The following is a 16,895-nucleotide window of genomic DNA, read 5'->3' as shown; positions in this document are numbered from 1 at the left end:
GGATGCCCAATTAGTGATCCAAGAAACTAATTTCCGCAGATGCAAGTGCCTTGAATCATCATTAATCGCTGTTTCTAATACAATTAAACAAAACAAAGGCAGTTTCACCATCTCTGAAGTCTTAGCAAGAATCCTCCTGAAAACAGTAAACCCTGCCACCGCATAGTCTCTTCTGCTAATGCTACACAAGCACATTACAGAGGATGAAACAGGCCTTCTCTAATTCAACCTCCAATAGAAATATTTGTCTATTATTTTTATGCTACCCAAGTAATACATTTTATATCCTTTTACTCATGTGCAAGTTAATTGTTCTACCATATTGTATCACTACTACTACTACACTTCTACTACCACTAGCACTGCACCTGACTCTAAGCCTATATATACCCTCTGTGTCCATGTATTGTTTGTAACAGCTTCATAAAGCTCCTGGAGAGTGAAGCGTTGCCACAATAAAATGTCACATTAGTTGCACTTATGTCCTTTTACTTTACATACTGTTGGTAATTATACCAACATATATACATAAGTGATCTAATTACACATTCCAGTGCTTTTACCAGTGGTGTACTGTACTTCAGCTGTATTTCTACAACTGCTGAACATCTTGGCAACTGGTAATAAAGAATGAACAAGTGTTTGAATGAGAAAGTTGTAACAGAAGTAAAGTATACATTCACTGAAGTGTAGTCATGACACTCTCAACCCAAACACTGCATTTTACAAACATTAACCACACCTTGCTAGGTAAGAAAACTTAATCTACTCGACTATTAAAGTGAGGGAAGAGGTATTGGTAAATCTCTTTCCCTATTATATTATCCAATTATGAACAAAGCAATAATATTTTGAGAGGGAGATTACACCATCTTATTTCCCCACTGACTCTGGTTCAGCCAAACCATGTGGTATTATTTTCTCTCACTAAAAATGACATTACCAGCCTCTCATGTATAGATCATACAAAATAAAATCTATACAGATAATTCAGGTATATGTTCAAGAATTGGATATAGAATGACTTTCAAAATAGTAGTGGCAAATTGTAAATAATTCACCAAACAGAGGATTTAAGATTCATGAGAATTGTATAAAAAACCTGCAGTCATGGTCACAGTGGCACATATGTTAGCCTTCCTAATGTGTAAAAAAGTACAATCAGTTGGATAAATCTTATTAGGCTTGAATGATACAGTGGATAGCACATTAGCCTGCTAGTTTTCGGACTGGTTTGCTACGGATTCAAACAATCTGTTCTGTGAATTAGATATAGAAAACTGGTATCTCACAATATTGCTGGGAGCCAAAGCTAAAATTGGCACTGTCTCTCCACAGGTCCCAGATATAGCTCATTACTGCATTACTTACAACACAAAGAGGGAAGCTGATGCTGCTTCCTCCATGTATATCAGAGGATAAACATTGCTACATTAAACATGAACCTGGTGGGCCCACATTAACCTTCACATTCTTTAAATGCTTTAAGTAATGACTAACAGAATGTAAGTTAAAATGTACTATTTCTGACATATTCAGATGGTTTATAAAAAGTTGTTTGCATTTTTTATGGTCTCTGGGTCTCTGGCATGTCACACTATTGTTGTCTTGTGTTTTTCAAAGCAGTTAGCACTAATTTAGATTAGAGGCCGATTGTCAGGAATGTAAAATGCGCTCTAACAAATGGTCTACTGTAGTCTGTAGTCTACTCAGGAAATAAGATTTTAGCCAGTAATGTAGGAAGGAAAGTTATATGTACCTTAAGAGATTACTGGCTATTTAGGTACCACGTAATGAGTATTATCCCGTGGGTGTTTATGGGGTTTTATTTTAAACCTTTCTGATCGACCACTTGGCATTCTGTTTAGTAGTGAGCACATGATCATTTCTTTATACTACTAATAGAATATTCAATTCTCTTGTATTCATTGTAACGACTACCGAAGAGACTGTATATATGGTACTCAATTAGTCATTGCCTTGTTAATCTTAAAATAGTCTTAAGGTTTTCCAAAATGCTCTGCACATAAAGGGGCTTTCTGCATGCACACCTAAATGTCATTCACCTCTGTCCAAACATTGTTTCATGTTGCAATAAAGACTTATCTTAATCTATACAGGACCTGCCAATCAGGTATGCCGCTCCTACTGCATCACATAATACTTCTTTATTTTTAAATTATTTTACAAAGCCATATGTTTTAGCCTATGGCTCATGTTTTTGGGGTTCGTGATTATTAATTGCAATTTAACCTCTAACTGTTGAAGCTTTCCAAAAAACTATGTATTCATTAATTACATTTTTTAATTACATCTATTTTTTTATTCATCAAATAGGCCATATCCCACTGAGGTAGGGTGACTAAAAAAAAAAAAACAAATTTTCTCTTCTTAAATTTAGTCACGTATACAGGAGAAGGGGTTACTAGCCCCTTGCTCCCAGCATTTCAGTTGCCTCTTACAACATGCATGGCATAAGGAGGAAGAATTCTGTTCCATTTCCCCATGCAGAATCACGTACATGCATATATTTTTTATACGTATTTTTATACGTAATGAAAATAGTTTGTTAGATTATATATTGGTGGATAAAAGGTTGATAGGTAGGCTTCAGGATGTACATGTTTATAGAGGGGCAACTGATATATTGGATCATTATTTAGTTGTAGCTACAGTTAGAGTAAGAGGTAGATGGGACAAAAGGAAAATGGCAACAATAAGTAAGAGAGAGGTGAAAGTGTAAAAACTAAAGGAGGAAGAAGTTCGGGTAAGATATTAGCAACTATTGGCAGAAAGGTGGGCTGGTGCAAGTATGAGTAGTGGGGATGGGGGGTTGGAATAGTTTTAAAAATGCAGTATTATTATTATTATTATTATTATAATCAAAAAGAAGCGCTAAGCTACAAGGGCTATACAGCACTGCAGGGTAGGGAAGGAAGCGAGGGTATTGGGCGGTAGAAGAGGGGAGGGATGATCAGTAGGTTACAGAAAACAGCGGGGCAGGGGAGAGTGCGGGGGTAGAGGACAGCAAGAGATTGAAGTAGAAAGGGCTGAAGGTATCATCAGAGTTTGTGAAGTAGTCAGTTGTTGTCAAAAAGTCAATGAGAGAGTCCGGATGAAAGGTGGGTCCATCAGCGAGAAGGGAAGGTAAAGAGAGAGCAGCGGAGCGAAGACAACATTGGAGGTATATTCTGCATGCTCGTTGATAAAGTGGGCAGTCTAATAGAATGTGGCTAACCGATAATGGAACCTGACAATTCTCACAGAGAGGAGCAGGGCGCCTTTCCATGAGATAACCATGAGTAAGACAAGTATGCCAATGCGAAGACGGGAGAGAGTGGTCTCCCAACCTCGACACTGGTGACAAGAAGACGGCCAGTAACCTATACTCAGCTTAATAGATTGAAGTTTGTTACCGAGCAGAGTAGACCAACGTTGTTGCCAACGGGTGTGAAGGTGGGTAGTTATTGCAGCAAAATAGTTCGTAAATGGAACACCTCTATATGAAACTGGTAGGTCATGTACTGCTGACCGCGCAGCAGTGTCTGCCTGTTCATTGCCCTGTACGTCAACATGACCAGGGACCCAACAAAAAACAATATCTTTATGCCCTGAAGAGATGCGGCGTAGCCAAAGTTGGATACGGAGGACTAAGGGGTGAGGTGTATCAAATTTCTGTATAGCCTGTAAAGCACTAAGGGAGTCTGAGACAACCACAAATAATGACACAGGCATAGATGCAATATGGATAAGTGCTGCAAGAATGGTATACAATTCAGCAGTAAAGATACTAGCCGAAGATAGTAAATGTCCTCGTACGATGCTGTCCTGAAACACTGCTGCAAATCCTACGCCATCAGAAGACTTAGAGCCATCTGTGTACACTGCAATGGCATGAGAATGAGACTGGAAGTGGTCAAGAAAAAGAGACCGGGAAGCTACCGTAGACAGTTGGGCTTTCGAGTAAGGGAGTGAGAAAGAACAGACTCGAACAGCTGGAACTTCCCAGGGGGGTAGGGAAAAGTGAGATGCTACATGAACATAGAAAGGTGGTAATTGAAGAGAAGACAAGAGCGAATGTAGGCGAAGGGAGAAGGGACGGAGCAAACAGGGGCGGCGAACAAATAAAGAATATCTACTAATATCAGTGACCATTCTATAAATGGAAGGATTGCGGAGATCATGAGAGCGTACATAGTAGCGAAGGCAATGGGCATCACGGCGATCGGATAAGGATGGAACGTTCGCTTCTGCATAGAGGCTCTCGACAGGGGAAGAGCGAAAAGCACCAAGGCATAAACGTAATCCTTGGTGATGAATGGGGTTAAGGCTAGAGAGAGTAGCAGGAGATGCCGCTGAATAGATCTGGTCACCATAATCAAGTTTTGATAAGATAAGGGTGGAATGTAGGCGAAGGAGGGTTCGACGATCAGCTCCCCATGAGAGACGAGCAAGGGTTTTAAGGAGGTTCAGCCGGCTGTGGCAAGTTGCCTTCAGAGAGGTAATGTGAGGTTTGGGAGTGTGTGTAAAGGTAGAAAGTTGAAAGTGAACATAGAAAAAAGTAAGGTGATAAGGGTATCAAATGATTTAGATAAAGAAAAATTGGATATCAAATTGGAGAAGAGGAGCATGGAAGAAGTGAATGTTTTCAGATATTTGTGAGTTGACATGTCAGAGGATGGATTTATGAAGGATGAAAAAAAAAAAAAAAAAAAAAAAAAAAAAGGTTAACCATAGAATTGATGTAGGTAAAAAGGTGAGTAGTGCATTGAGGTATATGTGGAGACAAAAAACATTATTTATGGAGGCAAAGAATGGAATGTATGGAAGTACAGTGGTACCAACACTCTTATATGGGTGTGAAGCTTGGGTTGTAAATGCTGCAGCGAGGAGGTGGTTGGAGGCAGTGGAGATGTCCTGTCTAAAGGCAATGTGTGGTGTAAATATTATGCAGAGAATTCAGTGTGTGGAAATTAGGAGAAGGTGTGGAGTTAATAAAAGTATTAGTCAAGAGGGCTGAAGAAGAGTTGTTGAGGTGGTTTGGTCATTTAGAGAGAATGGATCAAAGTAGAATGACATGGAGAGCGTATAAATCTGTAGGGAAAGGAAGGTGGGTTAGGGGTCGTCCTCAAAAAGGTTGGAGGGAGGGGTAAAAGAGGTTTTGTGGGCGAGGGGCTTGAACTTCCAGCAAGCATGCGTGAGTGTGTTAGATAGGAGTGAATGAAGACGAATGGTATTTGGGACTTGACGATCTGTTGGAGTGTGAGCAGGGTAATATTTAGTGAAGGGATTCAGAGAAACCGGTTATTTTTATATAGCTGGACTCGAGTCCTGGAAATGGGAAGTACAATGCCTGCACTTTAAAGGAAAGGTTTGAGATATTGGCAGTTTGGAGGGATATGTTGTATATCTTTATATGTGTATGCTCCTGAACTATCGTGTTCTGGGCACCTCTGCAAAAACAGTGATTATGTATGAGTAAGGTGAAAGTGTTGAATGATGAAAGTTTTTTCTTTTTTGGGATTTTCTTTCTTTTTGGGTCACCCTGCCTCTGTGGGAGATGCCGACTTGTTGAAAAAAAAAATTATATATAAATTTAAATGATTTTGCATCTTGTATAGCATCTCACGGGTATGCAGTACATCCTTAAGAACATCTCCTAACTAATTTTGTTAGTGAAAGTGTACTGAGCCACAGTACAGTAAAGTCTGTCACATCCTTCATTAGGGCAGATCATTTCAACATATGGTACTCACAACAAGATGCCAATTATCAAGTCTTATATACAGGTAATAATATTTGTCTATGCAAATCAGTAAATACAATACAGTACTGTACTGACAAGAAAAAGTATGATTATGAAAGATGCAACTTTCATTTGCCCTTCAAAGTTTAAAGATCATAAATTTCCTACTGCCATTCAGTGAATAAAATATTCATTATAGAAAAATATAATCCAAATTAAAATTTGTCTAAATTACAAAGGAATTTTGAACAAGTTCAAAATATTTTCAAAATTCGACTAATCAGTAAATCTTTTGGTTTGATGCTTGAGTTACAACAAGTTGAAATTCCACACCATTGTGAATGTAAAAGCATAAAAGAGAGGAATTTTATGTTAACCAACTCATAGTTCTCACAGGTGTTTCACACCTATGAAAACTATGAGTGAGATACTACCACTACTCTGCTAGGTCATTAAACCAAATCCAAACCAGACCTCATCAATGTATCTTTGAGTTGTGATAGGCCTCACTCTTGCTCAGTCATTAGCAGTCTTGTAAAAAGCTGCTTAGGGCAAAAGCAGAAGAATATTACAACCTAAAGACAGAAGTAACAGGTTAAATTCAAACTGTTTAATGATCAATAAAAGTAGCATCATCTCCTCACACCCATACTTCCATGAGAATTTTGGTTAAATTCCTATACAATACTACCTCTTCATGAGTTAGCTGCTGGCAGCCTACATTATTTTACTTACAAAAATAACAACAAAACATAGAAACAATAACTGTAGTATTCCCTGAGGAAATGCCCAAATGTGGCATGCAGTGTCCAACACTCAAGATACTTGTCTATTATTACACAAGGTGAATGAGCAATTTCCTAGTATGACATGGTACTCAAACAAGTTCTCCATCTGTTAACTGACTGATGAACAAGACACTAAATAAAAAAGAATCAGAGGTAATAATATATCTCTTTAACTATATAGTACTGCATGGTACATGTATTTTAGTCACATACAGCACTACAAGGCCCACATGGGTTTGGTGCATTTTTGTGAATTCCTGAATAATAAAAAATCATATACAGTAATGTATATGAAAACAATGACTAGGTTTAAATAGCCAACAAGGAAAATAATATAACAACTTAACTGAACTTACTAGTCCATTACACTAAAGTTTTGGATCACCATTTAAGATACAATGTGTGTCTGCTGAAGTGTGACTATCTTGATCGTATATACATTCTTCCTCGGCTTTACAAGTAATGCTGTATATTACTTGATTCTTCTTAAACGATGGGCTGTAGAGATCCGTTGATTCTATTTGGACTCCATTCCTACGGCACTCAAGGAAGCGTTCAGCAAAGAATCTGTTTGTGTCATGGACATATGGATGCTTTACATAGTCTTGAAGCTGAAAGGAGTGTAATAGCTTAGGACACGAATAATAAATTTGCTTTACATTAAATCAAGTACAAGTTAGACAAAATATTTTAAAAAAAGAACTACACTCAGCCTCAGTGGGAGATGCTGTTGTAATAAAAAAAAAAAAAAAATTTGACAAGAATACTACAGTACTACTGCAAAGTTCATATTATGCCTAGAATTTCTGGCAGTACTACGAATGATGATGATAAAACTCAAATTAATGGATTACAGACAATGTAATAATAGTGTAATTTATTTTTTAAATATACCAGTCATCTCCCACCAAGGTAGGGTGACCACCTCCCCCCAAAAAAGGGGAGGGGAAACACATTCACCATCATTCATTCAACAGCTATCTAGCCAGAAGTGTGCTGACATTAGTTCAGAAAAAAATGCCAAAAATTCACCTGATGTGCAGGGGGGCAGGTTATACTAACCGTGATGTCATCACAAGAAATGTTGTAGTGACTATAATTCATTGTAGAAACATCTGGAGTTTACCTGGAGAGAGTTCCGGGGGTCAACGCCCCCGCGGCCCGGTCTGTGACCAGGCCTCCTGGTGGATCAGAGCCTGATCAACCAGGCTGTTGCTGCTGGCTGCACACAAACCAACATACGAGCCACAGCCCGGCTGATCCGGAACTGACTTTAGGTGCTTGTCCAGTGCCAGCTTGAAGACTGCCAGGGGTCTGTTGGTAATCCCCCTTATGTGTGCTGGGAGGCAGTTGAACAGTCTCGGGCCCCTGACACTTATTGTATGGTCTCTTAACGTGCTAGTGACACCCCTGCTTTTCATTGGGGGGATGGTGCATCGTCTGCCAAGTCTTTTGCTTTCGTAGTGAGTGATTTTCGTGTGCAAGTTCGGTACTAGTCCCTCTAGGATTTTCCAGGTGTATATAATCATGTATCTCTCCCTCCTGCATTCCAGGGAATACAGGTTTAGGAACCTCAAGCGCTCCCAATAATTGAGGTGTTTTATCTCCGTTATGCGCGCCGTGAAAGTTCTCTGTACATTTTCTAGGTCGGCAATTTCACCTGCCTTGAAAGGTGCTGTTAGTGTGCAGCAATATTCCAGCCTAGATAGAACAAGTGACCTGAAGAGTGTCATCATGGGCTTGGCCTCCCTAGTTTTGAAGGTTCTCATTATCCATCCTGTCATTTTTCTAGCAGATGCAATTGATACAATGTTATGGTCCTTGAAGGTGAGATCCTCCGACATGATCACTCCCAGGTCTTTGACGTTGGTGTTTCGCTCTATTTTGTGGCCAGAATTTGTTTTGTACTCTGATGAAGATTTAATTTCCTCATGTTTACCATATCTGAGTAATTGAAATTTCTCATCGTTGAACTTCATATTGTTTTCTGCAGCCCACTGAAAGATTTGGTTGATGTCCGCCTGGAGCTTTGCAGTGTCTGCAATGGAAGACACTGTCATGCAGATTCGGGTGTCATCTGCAAAGGAAGACACGGTGCTGTGGCTGACATCCTTGTCTATGTCGGATATGAGGATGAGGAACAAGATGGGAGCGAGTACTGTGCCTTGTGGAACAGAGCTTTTCACGGTAGCTGCCTCGGACTTTACTCTGTTGACGACTACTCTCTGTGTTCTGTTAGTGAGGAAATTATAGATCCATCGACCGACTTTTCCTGTTATTCCTTTAGCACGCATTTTGTGCGCTATTACGCCATGGTCACACTTGTCGAAGGCTTTTGCAAAGTCTGTATATATTACATCTGCATTCTTTTTGTCTTCTAGTGCATTTAGGACCTTGTCGTAGTGATCCAATAGTTGAGACAGACAGGAGCGACCTGTTCTAAACCCATGTTGCCCTGGGTTGTGTAACTGATGGGTTTCTAGATGGGTGGTGATCTTGCTTCTTAGGACCCTTTCAAAGATTTTTATGATATGGGATGTTAGTGTTATTGGTCTGTAGTTCTTTGCTGTTGCTTTACTGCCCCCTTTGTGGAGTGGGGCTATGTCTGTTGTTTTTAGTAACTGTGGGACGACCCCTGTGTCCATGCTCCCTCTCCATAGGATGGAAAAGGCTCGTGATAGGGGCTTCTTGCAGTTCTTGATGAACACAGAGTTCCATGAGTCTGGCCCTGGGGCAGAGTGCATGGGCATGTCATTTATCGCCTGTTCGAAGTCATTTGGCGTCAGGATAACATCGGATAGGCTTGTGTTAATCAAATTTTGTGGCTCTCTCATAAAAAATTCATTTTGATCTTCGACTCTCAGTCTGGTTAGCGGCTTTCTAAAAACTAAGTCATATTGGGACTTGAGTAGCTCACTCATTTCCTTGCTGTCATCTGTGTAGGACCCATCTTGTTTAAGTAGGGGCCCAATATTGGACGTTGTTCTCGATTTTGATTTGGCATAGGAGAAGAAATACTTTGGGTTTCTTTCGATTTCATTTATGGCTTTTAGTTCTTCCCGCGATTCTTGACTCCTAAAGGATTCTTTTAGCTTAAGTTTGATGCTTGCTATTTCTCTGACCAGTGTCTCCCTACGCATTTCAGATATATTGACCTCTTTTAGCCGCTCTGTTATTCTTTTCCGTCGCCTGTAAAGGGAGCGCCTGTCTCTTTCTGTTTTACATCTACTCCTCCTTTTTCTTAGAGGAATAAGCCTTGTGCATACATCGAGTGCCACCGAGTTAATCTGTTCTAGGCATAAGTTGGGGTCTGTGTTGCTTAGTATATCTTCCCAGCTTATATCGGTTAGGACTTGGTTTACTTGGTCCCACTTTATGTTTTTGTTATCATACGATGATGAGACACCAAAATGTTGCCAGATTGTTGAACTATTTTTCTGTAAGCTTAGCTATTTTATTTAAATTTTTTTTTCACCTGCCTGCACCGTGTGGTTTGTCCCTTGCTATACACTGAGTGTAGTGCTTGGCAGGCAGCAAATGCAAATTTTTATTTTTGGAACTTCCTGGAAATTTAATTTTTTGAACATTTTCGATCCACACTTGGTTAAATCCACAGATGCGAAACCTGTGAATATGAAGGGCCTGGAGTACATATACCTGGAGGGTGTTTCAGGGATCAGCGCCCCCACGGCCCAGTCCATGACCAGGCTAACTGTATATTGATGAAATAAATGTTATTTATTCTATTTTTTTTACTAGTTTAGTCTTCTAACACTATGTACAAGGAATAATTATAATATTATAATTGTTTCAAGGTGTGACATTCCTCAATACATAGAAATAAGCCACATTGTTTGCCTATACGTACTAAGCTGCTGCTGCTTCTTTCAACAAACTGGCCATATCCCACTGAGGCAGGGTGGCCTAAAAAGAAAAACATAAGTTTCTCTTTTTAACTTTAGTAATATATACAGGAGAAGGGGTTACTAGCCTCTTGCTTCCGGCATTTTAGTAGCCACTTATTACACACATGGCTTATGGAGGAAGAATTCTGTTCCACTTCCCCATGAAGATAAGAGGAAATAAACAAGGACAAGAACTAGAGAAACTAGTGAACAAGAACTAGTGAAGAGGTGAAAGTGTTGAATGATGATGAAAGTATTTTCTTTTTGGGGATTTTCTTTATTTTTGGGTCACCCTGCCTTGGTGGGAGACAGCGGGCTTGCTAAAAAAAAAAAACTAGTAAGAAAAATAGAAGAAAACCCAGAGGGGTGTGTATATATATGCTTGTACATGTATATGCATGTGTAGTGTAACCTAAGTAGAAGTAGCAAAACATACATGAAACCTTGCATGTTTATGAGAAAAAAAAAAAAAGACACCAGCAATTCTACTATCATGTAAAACAATTATAGGCTTCTGTTTTACAATCACTTGTCAGGACGGTAGTACCCCCCTGGGCGGTTGCTGCCTACCAACCTACATCCTTGGACTATACTAAGCTATCCTAGGTTAATTATTTATATTATATATGGTATTTAGGTTCATGGAAGTATCCTAGGTTATATATGTACACAATTCTGATAGCTCCCTCTGCATATCAGTTACATCTTTTAATCCCACACCTTTTCACAACAACTTAGCAGTCAGTTCTTTTAAAAAAAAAATCATGAATATTGATGATGATGGATGATTTATGATCAATGATTGTTGATTGATAATGATTTGAAATTTACAGTACAGAGCAGATTTACAGAACAAACCTAGCTTATGGCAGTTAAACCATTACATTATATAATAAAAAGATTATATAAATAATAGATGGGGAGATGGAGGTATTGGGTAGATGGCGAGAATATTTTGAGGAACTTTTAAATGTTAAGGAAGAAACAGAGGCAGTAATTTCATGCACTGGTCAGGGAGGTATACCATCTTTTAGGAGTGAAGAAGAGCAGAATGTAAGTGTGGGGGAGGTACGTGAGGCATTACGTAAAATGAAAGGGGGTAAAGCAGCTGGAACTGATGGGATCATGACAGAAATGTTAAAAGCAGGGGGGGATATAGTGTTGGAGTGGTTGGTACTTTTGTTTAATAAATGTATGAAAGAGGGGACGGTACCTAGGGATTGGCAGAGAGCATGTATAGTCCCTTTATATATAAAGGGAAAGGGGACAAAAGAGACTGTAAAAATTATAGAGGAATAAGCTTACTGAGTATACCAGGAAAAGTGCACGGTAGGGTTATAATTGAAAGAATTAGAGGTAAGACAGAATGTAGGATTGCGGATGAGCAAGGAGGTTTTAGAGTGGGTAGGGGATGTGTAGATCAGGTGTTTACATTGAAGCATATATGTGAACAGTATTTAGATAAAGATAGGGAAGTTTTTATTGCATTTATGGATTTAGAAAAGGCATATGATAGAGTGGATAGAGGAGCAATGTGGCAGATGTTGCAAGTATATGGAATAGGTGGTAAGTTATTAAATGCTGTAAAGAGTTTTTATGAGGATAGTGAGGCTCGGGTTAGGGTGTGTAGAAGAGAGGGAGACTACTTCCCGGTAAAAGTAGGTCTTAGACAGGGATGTGTAATGTCACCATGGTTGTTTAATATATTTATACACGGGGTTGTAAAGGAAGTAAATGCTAGGGTGTTTGGGAGAGGGGTGGGATTAAATTATGGGGAATCAAATTCAAAATGGGAATTGACACAGTTACTTTTTGCTGATGATACTGTGCTTATGGGAGATTCTAAAGAAAAATTGCAAAGGTTAGTGGATGAGTTTGGGAATGTGTGTAAAGGTAGAAAGTTGAAAGTGAACATAGAAAAGAGTAAGGTGATGAGGGTGTCAAATGATTTAGATAAAGAAAAATTGGATATCAAATTGGGGAGGAGGAGTATGGAAGAAGTGAATGTTTTCAGATACTTGGGAGTTGACGTGTCGGCGGATGGATTTATGAAGGATGAGGTTAATCATAGAATTGATGAGGGAAAAAAGGTGAGTGGTGCGTTGAGGTATATGTGGAGTCAAAAAACGTTATCTATGGAGGCAAAGAAGGGAATGTATGAAAGTATAGTAGTACCAACACTCTTATATGGGTGTGAAGCTTGGGTGGTAAATGCAGCAGCGAGGAGACGGTTGGAGGCAGTGGAGATATCCTGTTTAAGGGCAATGTGTGGTGTAAATATTATGCAGAAAATTCGGAGTGTGGAAATTAGGAGAAGGTGTGGAGTTAATAAAAGTATTAGTCAGAGGGCAGAAGAGGGGTTGTTGAGGTGGTTTGGTCATTTAGAGAGAATGGATCAAAGTAGAATGACATGGAAAGCATATAAATCTATAGGGGAAGGAAGGCGGGGTAGGGGTCGTCCTCGAAAGGGTTGGAGAGAGGGGGTAAAGGAGGTTTTGTGGGTAAGGGGCTTGGACTTCCAGCAAGCGTGCGTGAGCGTGTTAGATAGGAGTGAATGGAGACGAATGGTACTTGGGACCTGACGATCTGTTGGAGTGTGAGCAGGGTAATATTTAGTGAAGGGATTCAGGGAAACCGGTTATTTTCATATAGTCGGACTTGAGTCCTGGAAATGGGAAGTACAATGCCTGCACTTTAAAGGAGGGGTTTGGGATATTGGCAGTTTGGAGGGATATGTTGTGTATCTTTATATGTGTATGCTTCTAGACTGTTGTATTCTGAGCACCTCTGCAAAAACAGTGATAATGTGCGAGTGTGGTGAAAGTGTTGAATGATGATGAAAGTATTTTCTTTTTGGGGATTTTCTTTCTGTTTTGGGTCACCCTGCCTCGGTGGGAGACGGCCGACTTGTTGAAAAAAAAAAAATAAAATAAATAAATAAATAATAACACAACATATGCGCAGTAATGTGTATAAATTACACGAGTTCAAATAATTTTATTTAGGAAATTTTTCAATTCTATACAGACTTTGGTTTCTTCCAAATTTTTGGTCCCTTTCTTTCCATAGTTTATCTATAGATTCAATAATATGAATGGAAATTAAAGAGGCATTGATTTTTATGTGGTGCTCATGAGTTTTCTTAAAACTCTCAATTAACAAGTCTTCAAACATAAATAATACAGTTTAGGCTTGTGTTAGCTGTAACACTCCATGCAACCTATTTCAACAGCTACTGACTAACTGCTTCTATACCCAAATGAAACTGCCAATGAAGCATTAATAATTCAATGGTCAAATGTTTCAGCCTCTGAATAAAATCATGTCCTAAAAGTCTATTTAATGCCAAATTCTTATTTAAACAAAGACATGCAGCATTCTTTAATTTTTTACCTCAAGACTTGCCCAAAACACTAAGTTCAATGAACTTACACCAATGTCATTACAGTGCTATTCCATTATCTGTAATACTGAATACAGTAGAGCCCCGCTTTATGGCATTTTGCCTTACAGAATTCCGCTAATACAGCGATTTCAAATTATGACCAAAAATTGCTATACAGCTTCCAGTCTTTCTAACATGGCGTGCCCCACCCAGTTTGTTTACATTCTCTCTATTTTTTTTAATTTACAAGGGATCCACCTCTGGTGTAAATTGTGGGACCCACAACATCGGAGAAGTGGATAAAAAGGCTTCAAGGAAGAATATTTGGATTTCTTCCTGAAGCCGTTTGAATATTCCACTTCCCCTACCACCCCATCTTTTCACTCTTATTTTACCAATAGGAATATTTTATTACATAATATGGTACAGAAGATTTAAGAGATACATTGTTGATATAAAGGTGGCATATACAGTACACGTTGTTACGTGTGTGTTACCGATTATAAGGCGAAAATCTCATCCACCTCCTCAGAACTGGGGCATGTGCCCAAAATACAGCAGGCACTACCCCTTTGAACAGCTGCACTGAGTCGCTGGAACAGAAAACTAGCTGCCCTGGGATCCCTAGTTGCCCTGATGAGTCTTTTTCCCAGCTCCTTAAGGAATTTAGATGCATTCTTTCCCCATGAGCCAAGGGTCTCTGAGCCTATGGGAACAAACATATAATGATGGGCAAGTTCTCTATATTTTCTAGACTTTTGGGATTCCCTGAAACTGGCAGCTGCCCCTCCTTCCTCCCTGGTGTATTGGAAATAGGTATCAGCCAAGGTAGATGCATATGTATAGTCCCACACCACCTGCTTCCAGTCTGTCCAGGCTTGAAGGGTGATACCATCTGGACACTTCTGGCTGCCATCAGATATGCACAGCTGGGGTGGCTCCCTTACTGCTGGGCATCCGGCTGTTGTGAGGCTCCTCTTGATAATGTTATTAACCTCATGTCTTGCAATCTTTCCCTCGGATTTACAGCACACAAGACCATGGTACCTGAATTGGTCTGCTGCTTCACTGCCACAAATACACCTGTGTTCGGTGAGAATAGGAGCGGCAAGTTGAAGGGCAACTCCAATGCGGATGGTCTGTGGGTCGAGGCATGTGCCAAGGTTGGAATTGGGAACAGCCAACATAAAGTCCCCTGCATGAAGGGCTCTCACTGCCAGGAGGCAGGCTCTATCCTTCCCTGGCACTCTGAAGCATTGTTGAGGCTATATTTTCCACTACTGGACCATCCCAGTGCGACTGTTTGTAGTTGTTGGGGGGAGCAGGTCTGGTTTCAGAGCCCGTTAGATTATCCCAGATCATGGCTCTGTCAATGAACTTTTGGTCCTGGACTCCAATCTTGTCCCTAAGATGTTCAGGGAGAATGGCTGCTACAAGCCCTCTGGATGCAATACATGAGGACAGAAAAACAGGTAGCGCAATCTGTGATGACTTGCGGACACCAATGCCTCCTAGTCTGACTGGAAGTGTAGCTTGGTTCTACTGCCCATCTTCTAGAGTAAGGTTAAGTACTTTCGTAAAAATCTGCCTCAGGATACTGTCATATTCGTGCAGTATAGGGATATCATATGAAGGTGCACATCTTAGGAAATATGTCAACCTAGGCAGACTCAAGCACTTTGTGAGAAGGTACAAGGCATCGTGGGTATCCAGATTGCCTATTCATTGTTCCATTCTCCTTAACTCTTCCAATTTCTTCCTGAGAATTGTGTCAATGGCACTGCTTCCCAGAGGTGCTCCTAGCAAGACACTATTTGTAGGGGCAATGACTGCTGCTCCTGGTAGTTTTGATCTCACTGCATTTATCACTCATTGACTGACTGAGATGATTTCACATTTGGATGGATTCAGGATGAGACCCATTTCTTGTCCCTGTGTCATTACCTGTGTAAGATCATCTAGGAGGGACTCCTTCGTACCTGCTAGTGTGCCATCATCTAGGAACCAGATGTTTAGCTCACTGGTCAGTCTGACTGTGATTTCCCTAACTGCTATACAGAAGAGAAATGGTGCAAGAGGATCCCCTTGTTGGACACCCTCCAATGATGTGATTTCATGCTCTCCAAACAGAAGCATTGATTCCTTGCTATACCCAGCTGAAACAAAAGGGAAGAGACCAGGAAAATGTTCTTGAACTGCTGCTAATAATATTTTTTTTTTTTTTTTTTTGAAAATTTTTCAACCCTGAGAACAAGTCTGGGAGAGGGCCTGTCGACCCTGAAAGGGTTAAGACCATGAAGACTACAAATATTTTAAGGTAAGTAATGAGTTATAGGTAGTAGGTTGGTAGACAGCAAGCACTCAGGGAGGTACTACTGTCCTGCCAAGCGAGTGTAAACAAAAGCCTGTAATTGTTTTACATGATGGTAGGATTGCCGGTGTCCTTTTTTTCTGTCTCATAAACATGCAAGATTTCAGGTACGTCTTGCTACTTCTACTTACACTTAGGTCACACTACTCATACATGTACAAGCATATATACACACACACACCCCTCTGGGTTTTCTTCTATTTTCTTTCTAGTTCCTGTTCTTGTTTATTTCCTCTTACCTCCATGGGGAAGTGGAACAGAATTCTTCCTCCGTAAGCCATGTGTGTTGTAAGAGGCGACTAAAATGCCGGGAGCAAGGGGCTTGTAACCCTTTCTCCTGTATAAATTACTGAATTTAAAAAGAGAATCTTTCGTTTTTCTTTTTGGGCCACACTGCCTTGGTGGAATACGGCCGGTTTGTTAAAAAAAAAAAAAGTAACGAGTGTACTGTATATGCATTTTATCACTCTAGGGCGCTATAAACGTCATAGTATATTATGTGTGGGTGGGATGGCTAGGAGAGCTACCACACCTGACTTCTTATAATAAATACAGTGGATCCTCGTTTTTCGTAAGGGTCGAAAGTCATAATTTTCAGAAACTGTAACTTTTTTTTCATCAAAACATTGACTCGTGAATCATCGTTTGACTCGCAAATAGTCGTTCATTTGGGACACATACACACGGCTCCGAACCGCCG

The 16,895-nt window shown here is 40.0% G+C and overlaps 1 protein-coding gene across 1 annotated transcript in view; it reads right to left on the bottom strand.

Annotated features, from left to right (window-relative positions):
* Positions 1 to 4,984: 4,984 nt before the first annotated feature.
* The window catches only part of LOC128689775 (uncharacterized), a 73,648-nt gene continuing 61,737 nt past the window's right edge, over positions 4,985 to 16,895 (bottom strand). Inside the window, exon 7 of the mRNA XM_053778235.2 lies at positions 4,985 to 7,145. Coding sequence (XP_053634210.1) covers positions 6,903 to 7,145 — 243 coding nt within the window. The 3' untranslated portion in view covers positions 4,985 to 6,902. The remainder of the gene's footprint in view (positions 7,146 to 16,895) is intronic.

The sequence above is a fragment of the Cherax quadricarinatus genome, chromosome 22 (assembly GCF_038502225.1).
Source record: "Cherax quadricarinatus isolate ZL_2023a chromosome 22, ASM3850222v1, whole genome shotgun sequence".
Taxonomy (NCBI): domain Eukaryota; kingdom Metazoa; phylum Arthropoda; class Malacostraca; order Decapoda; family Parastacidae; genus Cherax; species Cherax quadricarinatus.
This window is presented reverse-complemented; position numbering and strand designations above follow the sequence as displayed.